Genomic DNA, 12,449 nt, shown 5'->3' with positions numbered 1-12,449 from the left:
TTATATTGTCTTTTATTTGTAAGGAACTCTCAAAGTTGAGACAAGAAATATATTCATCTCATAACCAACCCTCCAGTGGTGGAAGGACAACTATTACCACTAGAAAGTAATGTATTTTTAATGAAATTTGGATATGACTTTGGTTATGTTATAATCCAAGTTATAGCATGTTTAACTGACATATATGCCCCTAGACAGAGTTTGGTGTTTTCTGCTGGCCAATAATTCTACTGAAGAATGAATGTTCACAAAAAGACATAGCTATTATGGTCAATAAAATTCAACAGCACACTTTTACTGTATTTACAATACAGTAAATACAATGAAAGTGAAAAGCAAATAATTAGTTGTTTAACCAACCATATTAGTCAGGACTCTTTCAGTTGCACATGCCAGAAACCCAACTTAAACTGGGAATTAGTTAATTCACGTAATTGGGATTGCTTGGTGTCCAGATGGATTTGTGTGATCAAAATATGTCTTCAGAAATCTGTATATCTTTTGGCTCTGCTCTTTCCTGCATAGACGTCATTCTTAGGCAGGGTCTCTCCTCATGTTAGCAGTACGACCATAGCTTACATCTCAACAATTTAGCAAAACCAAATAGAAAGTGACTCTTTATGAATAGTTTCAGCAAAAGTCTGTTTTTGACATTTCACATAAATGGAATAATCAAAATGTGGTCTTTGGTGGCTGAATTCTTTCACTTTGCATGTTTTCAAGATTCATCCATGTTTTAGCATGTGTCAGTACTTCATTGATTTTTTGTTACTAAATAATAGTCCATTTTATGGATGTACAACCTTTTATTTATCCATTCATCAACTGATGGACATTTAGGGGCTGTTTTCAATTTTGAAAAATGCTACTGTAGATATCTGGGTACAAATCTGTGTGGACATATGTGTTCATTTCTTTGAGTATATAAAGAAGAGTAGAATTGCTGAGCACATGGTAACTCTGTTTAACTTTTTGAAGAACTGCTAGACTTTTCCAAAACAGCTGCACCATTTTACATTCCCACCAGTGATGTAAGAGGATTCCAATTTCTCTCCATCCTCCCAAACATTTGTTATTGTCCATCTGTTGGATTGTAGCCATTCTAAGGGGTGGGAAGTGGTATCTCATTGCACTCTTGATTTGTAGTTCTCCAATAATTAGTGTTGCATAGTATTTTTTCATGTGCTTATTGGGCATTTGTATATCTTCTTGAAGAAATGACTAAAGTCTTGCTTCATTTTTAAATTGTATTATTTGCTATTTTATTGTTGAATTGCAAGAGATATTTATATATTCTGGATACAAGTCCCTTATCAGAGATATGATTTGCAAACATTTTCTTCCATTCCATGGATTGTCTTTTCACTATCTTGATTGTATCATTTGTAGCACAAGTTTTTAATTTTGAGAAAGTCCAATACATCTATTTTTTTCTTTACTCACTTGTGCTTTTGGTATCATATGTAAGAAACCATTGACTAATACAAGGTCATTAATATTTACACCCACATTGTCTTCTAAAGAGTTTTATATTTTTATCTATTACATTTAGATTTAGGATCCATTTGAGTTAATTTTTTATATATTGTAAATTAGGTATCCAAGTTCATTCTTGTGCATGGGGATATCCAGTTGTCCCAGACTCATTTATGGAATATGCTATCCTTTCCCCCATTAAATTGACTTGGCATCCTTGTCAATCAAACTACCATAAATGTAAGGGCAAATATGTAGACTTTCAGTTTCACTCCATTAATCTATTTATGTCTTTATGCTAGTACCATACTGTCTTGATTATTATAGCATTTTATTGAAGTTGTGAAATCAGGAGTGTGAGTCTCTAAACTTTTCTTTTCAAGAAAGCTTTAGCTGTTTGTGGTCTTTTGCTTTTCCATATGGGATTTAGGTTAAGCGTGTTAATTTCTGTTAAAAAAGATCCCACTGGAATTTTTACAGAAATAAACAAAACTGTCTTCTGGTCAATAAGCATGGGATCCTTTTCAATTTAGATCCTCTTTACTTTCTTTTTCAAAAAATTTTATTGGAGTATAGTCGATTTACAATGTTGTGTTAACATTCAGGTGTACAGCAAAGTGAATCAGTTATACATATACATATATCCACTCTTTGTTTAGATTCTTTTCCCATACAGGCCAGTACAGAGTACTGAGTAGATTTCCCTGTGCTATACAGCAGGTCCTTATTAGTTATCTATTTTATATATAGTAGTGTGTTTATGTCAATCTCAACCTCCCAATGTATCCCTCCCCCGCTTATCCCCTGGTAACAATGATTGTTTTCTACATCTGTGACTCTACTTCTGTTTTCTAAGTAAGTTCATTTGTACACTTTTTTATAGATTCCACACATAAGCGATATCATACGGTATTTGTCTTTCTGTGACTGACTTACTTTACTCACTATGACAATCTCTAGGTCCATCCATGTTGCCACAAATGGCATTATTTTGTTATTTTATGCAAGAGTCCATTGTGTATATGTACTGCATCTTCTTTATCCATTCCTCTTTTGATGAACATTTAGGTTGATTCCATGTCCCAGCTACTGTAAATAGTGATGCAGTGAACACTGTTCTGCATGTATTTTTTGAATTATGGTTTTCTCCAGAAATATGCCCAGGAGTTGGGTTGCTGGGTAATATGGTAGTTCTATTTTTAGTTTTTTAAGGAACCTCCATACTGCTCTCCATAGTGGCTGTACCAATTGACATTCCCAACAACAGTGTAGGAAGGTTGACCTTTATCCATACCCTCTCCAGCATTTATTGTATGTAAATTTTTTGATGATAGCCATTTTGACTGGTGTGAGCTGAAACCTCACTGTAGTCTTTTTGTTGGTTTTGTTCTGTTTTTACATCTTTAATGGAGTATAATTGCTTTACAATGGTGTGTTATAGTTTCTGCTTCATAACAAAGTGAATCAGTTATACATATGTTCCCATATCTCTTCCCTCTTGCATCTCCCTCCCTCCCAACTTCCCTATCCCACCCCTCCAGGCCGTCACAAAGCACCGAGCTGATCTCCATGTGCTATGCGGCTGCTTCCCACTAGCTATCTACCTTACGTTTGGTAGTGTATATAGGTCCATGCCTCTCGCTCGCTTTCTCACAGCTTACCCTTCCCCCTCCCCATATCCTCAAGTTCATTCTCTAGTAGGTCCGTGCCTTTATTCCTGTCTTACCCCTAGGTTCTTCATGACATTTTTTTTCTTAAATTCCATATATATGTGTTAGCATACGGTATTTGCCTTTCTCTTTCTGACTTACTTCACTCTATATTACAGACTCTAGGTCTATCCACCTCATTACAAATAGCTCAATTTCGTTTCTTTTTATGGCTGAGTAATATTCCATTGTATATATGGGTCACATCTTCTTTATCCATTCATCCAATGATGGACACTTAGGTTGTTTCTGTCTCCGGGCTATTGTAAATAGAGCTGCAATGAACATTTTGGTACATGACTCTTTTTGAATTATGGTTTTCTCAGGGTATATGCCCAGTAGTGGGATTGCTGGGTCATATGGTAGTTCTACTTGTACTTTTTTAAGGAACCTCCATACTGTTCTCCATAGTGGCTGTACCAATTCACATTCCCACCAGCAGTGCAAGAGTGTTCCCTTTTCTCCACACCCTCTCCAGCATTTATTTTTCTAGATTTTTTGATAATGGCCATTCTGACTGGTGTGAGATGACATCTCATTGTAGTTTTGATTTGCATTTCTCTAATGATTAATGAAGTTGAGTATTCTTTCATGTGTTTGTTGGCAGTCTGTATATCTTCTTTGGAGAAATGTCTATTTCGGACTTCTGCCCATTTTTGGATTGGGTTATTTGTTTTTTTGTTATTGAGCTGCATGTGCTCCTTACAAATTTTGGAGATTAATCCTTTGTCAGTTGCTTCATTTGCAAATATTTTCTCCCATTCTGAGGGTTGTCTTTTTGTCTTGTTTATGGTTTCCTTTGCTGTGCAAAAGCTTTGAAGTTTCATTAGGTCCCATTTGTTTATTTTTATTTCCATTTCTCTAGGAAATGGGTCATAAAGGATCCTGCTGTGATTTATGTCATAGAATGTTCTGCCTATGTTTTCCTCTAAGTGTTTGATAGTTTCTTGCCTTACATTTAGGTCTTTAATCCATTTTGAGCTTATTTTTGTGTATGGTGTTAGGGAGTGATCTAATCTCATACTTTTACATGTACCTGTCCAGTTTTCCCAGCACCCCTTAATGAAGAGGGTGTCCTTTCTCCACTGTACATTCCTGCCTTCTTTATCAAAGATAAGGTGACCATATGTGCGTGGGTTTATCTCTGGGCTTTCTATCCTGTTCCGTTGATCTATATTTCTGTTTTTGTGCCAGTACCATACTTTCTTGATGACTGTACCTTTGTACTATAGTCTGAAGGCAGGGAGCCTGATTCCTCCAGCTCCGTTTTTCATTCTCAAGATTGCTTTGGCTATTCGGGGTCTTTTGTGTTTCCATACAAATTGTGAAATTTTTTGTTCTAGTCCTGTGAAAAATGGCCAGTGGTGTTTTGATAGGGACTGCATTGAATGTGTAGATTGCTTTGGGTAGTAGTGTCATTTTCACAATGTTGAATCTTCCAATGCAAGAACATGGTATATCTCTCCATCTATTTGTTTCATATTTAATTTCTTTCATCAGTGTCTTATAATTTTCAGCGTACAGGTCTTCTGTCTCCTTAGGTAGGTTTATTCCTAGATATTTTATTCTTTTTGTTGCAATGGTAAATGGGAGTGTTTTCTTGATTTCACTTTCAGATTTTTCATCATTGGTGTATAGGAATGCCAGAGATTTCTGTGCATTAATTTTGTATCCTGCTACTTTACCAAATTCATTGATTAGTTGTAGTAGTTTCCTGGTAGCACCTTTAGGATTCTCTATGTATAGTATTATGTCATCTGCAAACAGTGACAGCTTTACTTCTTCTTTTCTGATTTGGATTCCTTTTATTTCCTTTTCTTCTCTGATTGCTGTGGCTAAAACTTCCAAAACTATGTTGAATAAGAGTGGTGAGAATGGGCAACCTTGTCTTGCTCCTGATCTTAGTGGAAATGGTTTCAGTTTTTCACCATCGAGGATGATGTTGGCTGTGGGTTTGTCATATATGGCCTTTATTGTGTTGAGGAAAGTTGCCTCTATGCCTACTTTCTGCAGGGTTTTTATCATAAATAGTTGTTGAATTTTGTCGAAAGCTTTCTCTGCATCTATTGAGATGATCATATGGTTTTTCTTCTTCAATTTTTTAATATGGTGTATCACAGTGATTGATTTGCGTATATTGAAGAATCCTTGCATTCCTGGAATAAACCCCACTTGATCATGTTGTATGATCCTTTTAATGTGCTGTTGGATTCTGTTTGCTAGTATTTTGTTGAGGATTTTTGCATCTATGTTCATCAGTAATATTGGCCTGTAGTTTTCTTTATTTGTTACAACCTTGTCTGGTTTTGGTATCAAGGTGATGGTGGCTTCATAGAATGAGTTTGGGAGTGTTCCTCCCTCTGCTGTATTTTGGAAGAGTTTGAGAAGGATAGGTGTTAGCTCTTCTCTAAATGTTTGATAGAATTTGCCTGTGAAGGCATCTGGTCCTGGGCTTTTGTTTGTTGGAAGATTTTTAATCACAGTTTCAATTTCAGTGCTTGTGATTGATCTGCTCATATTTTCTATTTCTTCCTGATTCAGTCTTGGCAGGTTGTGCATTTCTAAGAATTTGTTCATTTCTTCCAGGTTGTCCATTTCATTGGCATAGAGTTGCTTGTAGTAATCTCTCTTGATCTTTTTTATTTCTGCAGTGTCAGTTGTTACTTCTCCTTTTTCATTTCTAATTCTACTGATTTGAGTCTTCTCCCTTTTTTCCTGATGAGTCTGACTAATGGTTTATCAATTTTGTTTATCTTCTCAAAGAACCAGCTTTTAGTTTTATTGATCTTTGCTATCGTTTCCTTCATTCCTTTTTCATTTATTTCTGATTTGATCTTTATGATTTCTTTCCTTTTGCTAACTTCGGGATTTTTTTGTTCTTCTTTCTCTAATTGCTTTAGGTGCAAGGTTAGGTTGTTTATTCGAGATGTTTCCTGTTTCTTAAGGTAGGATTGTATTGCTAAATACTTCCTTTGTAGAACTGCTTTTGCTGTATCCCATAGGTTTTGGGTCATCATGTCTCCATTGTCATTTGTTTCTAGGTATTTTTTCATTTCCTCTTTTATTTCTTCAGTGATCACTTTGTTAGTAAGTAGTGTATTGTTTAGCCTCCATGTGTTTGTATTTTTTAGAGATCTTTTCCTGTAATTGATATCTAGTCTCATAGCGTGTGATCAGAAAAGATACTTGATATGACTTCAATTTTCTTAAATTTACCAAGGCTTGATTTGTGACACAAGATATTATCTACCCTTTACAATGTTCCATGAGTACTTGAGAAAAATGTGTATTCTGTTGTTTTTGGATGGAATGTCCTATAAATATCAATTAAATCCATCTTGTTTAATGTATCATATAAAGCTTGTGTTTCCTTATTTATTTTCATTTTGGATGATCTGTCCATTGGTGTAAGTGGGGTGTTTATGTCCCCAAATATGAATGTGTTACTGTCGATTTCCCCATTTATGGCTGTTAGTATTTGCCTTATGTATTGAAGTGCTCCTATTTTGGGTGCATAAATATTTACAATTGTTATATCTTCTTCTTGGATCGATCCCTTGATCATTATGTAGTGTCCTACTTTGTCTCTTCTAATAGTCTTTATTTTAAAGTCTATTTTGTCTGTTATGAGAACTGCTACTCCAGCTTTTTTTTGTTTCCATTTGCTCAGAATAACTTTTTCCATCCCCTTACTTTCAGTCTGTATGTGTGTCTAGGTCTGAAGTGGGTGTCTTGTAGACAGCATATATATGGGTCTTGTGTTTGTATCAATTCAGCCAATCTGTTTCTGTGATGGGAGCATTTAGTCCATTTACATTTAAGGTAATTATCAATATGGATGTTCCTATTCCCATTTTCTTAATTGTTTTGTGTTTGTTATTGTAGGTCTTTTCCTTCTCTTGTGTTTCTTGCCTAGATAAGTTCCTTTAGTATTTGTTGAAAAGCTGGTTTGGTGGTGCTGAACTCTTTCAGCTTTTGCTTGTCTGTAAAGTTTGTAATTTCTCCATCAAATCTGAATGAGATCCTTGCTGGGTAGAGCAGTCTTGGTTGCAGGTTTTTCTCCTTCATCACTTTAAATATATCCTGCCGGTCCCTTCTGGCTTGCAGAGTTTCTGCTGAAAGGTCAGCAGTTAACCTTACGGGGATTCCCTTGTGTGTTATTTGTTGTTTTTCCCTTGCTGCTTTTAATATGCTTTCTTTGTATTTAATTTTTGACAGTTTGATTAATATGTGTCTTGGCATATTTCTCCTTGGTTTTATCCTGTATAGGACTCTCTGTGCTTCCTGGAATTGATTAACTATTTCCTTTCTCATTTTAGGGAAGTTTTCAACTATAATCTCTTCAAATATTTTCTCAGTCCCTTTCTTTTTCTCTTAATCTGGAACCCCTATAATTCGAATGTTGGTGTGTTTAATGTTGGCCCAGAGGTCTCTGAGACTGTCCTCAGTTCTTTTCATTCTTTTATCTTTATTCTGCTCTGCAGTAGTTATTGCCATTATTTTATCTTCCACGTCACTTTTCCATTCTTCTGCCTCAGTTATTCTGCTATTGATCCCATCTAGAGTATTTTTAATTTCATTTATTGTGTTGTTCATCATTGCTTGTTCCATCTTTAGTTCTTCTAGGTCCTTGTTAAATGTTTCTTGCATTTTGTCTATTGTATTTCCAAGATTTTGGATCATCTTTACTATCATTATTCTGAATTCTTTTTCAGGTAGACTGCCTATTTCATCTTCATTTGTTAGGTCTGATGGGTTTTTATCTTGCTCCTTCAACTGCTGTGTGTTTTTCTGTCTTCTCATTTTGCTTTTCTTACTGTGTTTGTGGTCTCCTTTTTGCAGGCTGCAGGTTCGTAGTTCCCATTGTTTTTAGTGTCTTCCCCCAGTGTCTAAAGTTGGTTCTGTTGTTTGTGTAGGCTTCATGGTGGAGGGGTCTAGTGCCTGTGTTCTGGTGAATGAGGCTGTATCTCGTCTTTCTGTTGGGAAGATCCACGTGTGGTGGTTTGTTTTCGGGTGTCTGTGGACTTATTATGATTTTAGGCATCCTGTCTGCTAACAGTTGGGGTTGTGTTCCTGTCTTGCTAGTTGTTTGGCATAGGGTGTCCAGCACTGTAGCTTGCTGGTTGTTGAGTGAAGCTGGCTACTGGTGTTGAGATGGGTATCTCTGGGAGATTTTCGCTGTTTGATATTATGTGGAGCTGGGAGGTCTCTTGTGGACCAGTGTCCTGAAGTTGGCTCGCGCACCTCAGAGGCACAGCAGTGACTCCTGGCTGCAGCAACAAGAGCCTTACATCCACACGTCTCAGAATAAAAGGGAGAAAACATAGAAAGAAAGATTTAGTAGAAGTAGAAAGAAAGAAAGAAGGAAAGGAGGGAGGGAGGAAGGAGGGAGGAAGGAGGGAAGGAAGGGAAAAAAGAAAGTAGATAAAGTAAAATAAAATAAAGGTAAAATAACGTTATTAAAATAATTATTAAGAAAAAAATAATAAATGGATGGATAGAACCCTAGGACAAATGGTGTAAGCAAAGCTATACAGACAAAATCTCACACAGAAGCATACACATACACATTCACAAAAAGAGGAAAAGGGGAAAATATCATAAATCTTGCTCTCAACCTCCACCTCCTCAATTTGGGATGATTCGTTGTCTATTCATGTATTCCACAGATGCAGGGTACATCAAGTTGATTGTGGACGTTTAATCCACTGCTTCTGAGGCTGCTGGGAGAGATTTCCCTTTCTCTTCTTTGCTCTCACAGCACCCGGGGCTCAACTTTGGATTTGGCCCCACCTCTGCATGTAGGTTGCCAGAGGGCGTCTGTTCTTTGCTCAGACAGGATGGGGTTAAAGGAGCAGGTGCTTCAGGGACTCTGCCTCACTCAGGCGGGGGGGGGGGGGTAGGGAGGGGCACAGAGTGCCGGGGGAGCCTGCGCTGCTGCCGGCATGACATTGCACCAGCCTGAGGCGCGCCGTGCATTCTCCCAGGGAAGTTGTCCCTGGATCCTGGGACCCTGGCAGTGGCGGGCTGCACAGGCTCCCTGGAAAGGGGGTGTGGATAGTGACCTGGGCTCGCACACAGGCTTCTTAGTGGTGGCAGCAACAGCTTTAGCGTCTTATGCCCGTCTCTGGCGTCCGCGCTTTTATCCTGTCTCTGGAGCTCCTTTAAGCAGCGCTCTTAATCCTCTCTCCTCACGCACCAGGAAACAAAGAGGGAAGAAAAAGTCTCTTGCCTCTTCGGCAGGTCCAGACTTTTCCCCAGACTCCCTCCCGGCTAGCCCTGGTGAACTAACTCCGTGCAGGCTCTGTTCATGGTGCCAACACCAGTCCTCTCCCGGAGCTCCGACCGAAGCTCAAGCCTCAGCTCCCAGCCCTGCCCACCGGGGCGGGTGAGCAGACAAGCCTCTCGGGCTGCTGAGTGCCAGTCGGCACCAATCCTTTGTGCGGGAATATCCTCACTTTGCCCTCTGCATCCTTGTGGCTGTGCTCTCCTCCGCGGCTCCAAAGCTTTCCCCCTCCACCACCCATAGTCTCCGCCCGCGAAGGGCCTTCCTAGTGTGTGGAAACGTTTCCTCCTTCACAGCTCCCTCACACTGGTGCAGGTCCCGTCCCTTTCCTTTTGTCTCTGTTTATTCTTTTTTCTTTTGCCCTATCCAGGTACGTGGGGGTTTCTTGCCTTTTGGGAGGTCTGAGGCCTTTTGCCAACATTCAGTAGGTGTTCTGTAGGAGTTGTTCCATGTGTAGATGTATTTCTCGTGTATCTGTGGGGAGGAAGGTGATCTCCGCATTTTATTCTTTCGCCATCTTCCCGGAAGCCTCCCTCGTTGTAGTTTTGATTTGCATTTTTCTAATAATTAGCAATGCTAAGCATCTTTTCATGTGCTTTTTGCCCACCTGTATGTCTTCTTTGGAGAAATGTCTATTTAGATTTTCAGCCCATTTTTTGATTGGGTTTTTTTTGTTTTTTTGATATTGAGCTTCATGAACTATTTGTATAGTTTGGAGATTAACCCCTTGTGGGTTGCTTCATTTGGAAATATTTTCTCCCACTCTGTGGATTCTCTTTTTGTTTTGTTTATGGCTTCCTTCATTGTGCAAAAGTTTTTAAGTTTAATTAGATCCCATTTATTTATTTTTGTTTTTATTTTCACTTTCACTATGCTAGGAGGTGGACTAAAAAACAGTTTGCTGTGCTTCATATCAGAGTATTCTACCTATGTTTTATTCTAAGAGTTTTATAGTTTCTGGCCTTACATTTAGGTCTTTAATCCATTTTGAGTTTATTTTTGAGTATGGTGTTAGGGAGTTTTCTAACTTCATTCTTTTACATGTAGTTCTCCAGTTTTCCCAGCACCACTTTTTGAAGAGACTGTTTTTTCTACATTGTATATTCTTGCCTCGTTAGTCATAGATTACATGACCATAGGTGTGTGGGTTTATCTCTGGGCTTTCTATCCTGTTCCATTGATCTGTATTTCTATTTTGTGTCGGTACCATACTGTCTTGATGACTGTAGCTTTGTAGTATAGTCTGAAGTCAGGAAGCCTGATTCCTCTAGCTCCGTTTTTCTGTCTCAGGATTCCTGTGACTATTCATGGTCTTTTCTGTTTCCATACAAACTGTAAATTTTTTTGTTCTACTTCCTTGAAAAATGCCATTGGTAATTTGTTAAGGATTGCATTGAATCTGTAGATTGCTTTGGGTAGTATAGTCATTTTCTCAATATTGATTCTTCCAATCTAAAACTATGGTATATCTCCATCTGTTTGTGTCATCTTTGATTTCTTTCATCGACATCTTGTAGTTTTCTGAGTACAGGTCTTTTGCCTCCTTTGGTATGTTTATTCCTAGCTATTTTATTGTTTTTGATGTGATGGTAAATGGGATTGTTTCCTTAATTTCTCTTTCTGATCTTTTATTGTTAGTGTATAGGAATGCAAGAGACTTCTGTGTATTTTATATCCTGCAACTTTTCCAAATTCATTGATTAGCTTTACTAGTTTAATGGTAGAATCTTTAGGATATTTTATGTATATATCATGTCATCTGCAAACAGTGACAGCTTTACTTCTTCTTTTCTGGTATGGATTCTTTTCATTTCTTTTTTCTTCTGTGGTTGCTGTGGCTGAAACTTCCAAAACTATGTTGAATAACAGTGGTGAGAGTGGGGAACCCTGTCTTGTTCCTGATCTTAGTGGAAATGGTTTGTTTTCCACTATTGAGAATGATGTTTCCTGTGGGTTTGCCATATATCACCTTTATTATGGTGAGGTAAGTTCCCTCTATGCCTACTTTCTGGAGATTTTTTATTATAAATGGGTGTTGAAATTCGTCAAAAGCTTTTTCTGTATCTATTGAGATTATCATATGTTTTTTATCCTTCAATTTGTTAATATGGTGTATCACATTGATTGATTTGCCTATACTGAAGAATCCTTGTATTCCTGATATAAACCTCACTTGATGATGGTGTATGATCCTTTTAAGGTGCTGTTGGATTCTGTTTGCTAGTATTTTGTTGAGGATTTTTGCATCTATGTTCATCACTAATATTGGCCTGTAGTTTTCTTTCTTTGTGAACTCTTTGTCTGGTTTTGGTATCAGGGTGATGGTGGCCTTGTAGAATGAGTTTGGGAGTTTTCCACCGTCTGATATATTTTGGAAGAGTTTGAGAAGGATAGGTGTTAGCTCTTCGATAAATGTTTGACAGAATTCACCTGTGAAGCCATCTGGTCCTGGGCTTCTGTTCGTTGGAAGATTTTTTTTTTTCGGTACGCGGACCTCTCACTGTTGTGGCCTCTCACGTTGTGGAGCACAGGCTCTGGACGCGCAGGCTCAGCGTCCATGGCTCACGGGCCCAGCCACTCCGTGGCATGTAGGATATTCCCGGACTGGGGCACGAACCTGTGTCCCCTGCATTGGCAGGTGGTCTCCCAATCACTGCACCACCAGGGAAGCCCTGTTGGAAGATTTCTAATCACAGTTTCAATTTCAGTGCTTGTGATTGGTCTGTTTATATTTTCTGTTTCTTCCTGGTTCAATCTTGGAAGGTTGTGCTTTTCCAAGAATTTGTCCATTTCTTCCACATTGTCCTTTTTATTGGCATACACTTGCTTCTAGTAATCTCTTATGATCCTTTGTATTTCTGCAATGTCAGTTGTTACTTCTCCTTTTTCATTTCTAATTCTGTTGATTTGAGTCTTCTACATTTTTTTCTTCATGAGTCCAGCTAATGGTTAACAATTTTGTTTATCTTCTCATACAA

The 12,449-nt window shown here is 38.1% G+C and overlaps 1 protein-coding gene across 1 annotated transcript in view; it reads left to right on the top strand.

Annotated features, from left to right (window-relative positions):
- The window catches only part of POF1B (POF1B actin binding protein), a 102,554-nt gene that overhangs the window by 76,485 nt on the left and 13,620 nt on the right, over positions 1–12,449 (top strand). The window contains exon 15 of the mRNA XM_029241265.1: positions 24–106. Coding sequence (XP_029097098.1) covers positions 24–106 — 83 coding nt within the window. The remainder of the gene's footprint in view (positions 1–23; positions 107–12,449) is intronic.

Source organism: Monodon monoceros, unplaced genomic scaffold, assembly GCF_005190385.1.
Source record: "Monodon monoceros isolate NGI ecotype Baffin Bay Population unplaced genomic scaffold, NGI_Narwhal_1 Super_Scaffold_22, whole genome shotgun sequence".
Lineage (NCBI taxonomy): Eukaryota > Metazoa > Chordata > Mammalia > Artiodactyla > Monodontidae > Monodon > Monodon monoceros.
Note: the sequence above shows the minus strand (reverse complement) of the source record. Positions and strands in the feature narration are given on the sequence as shown.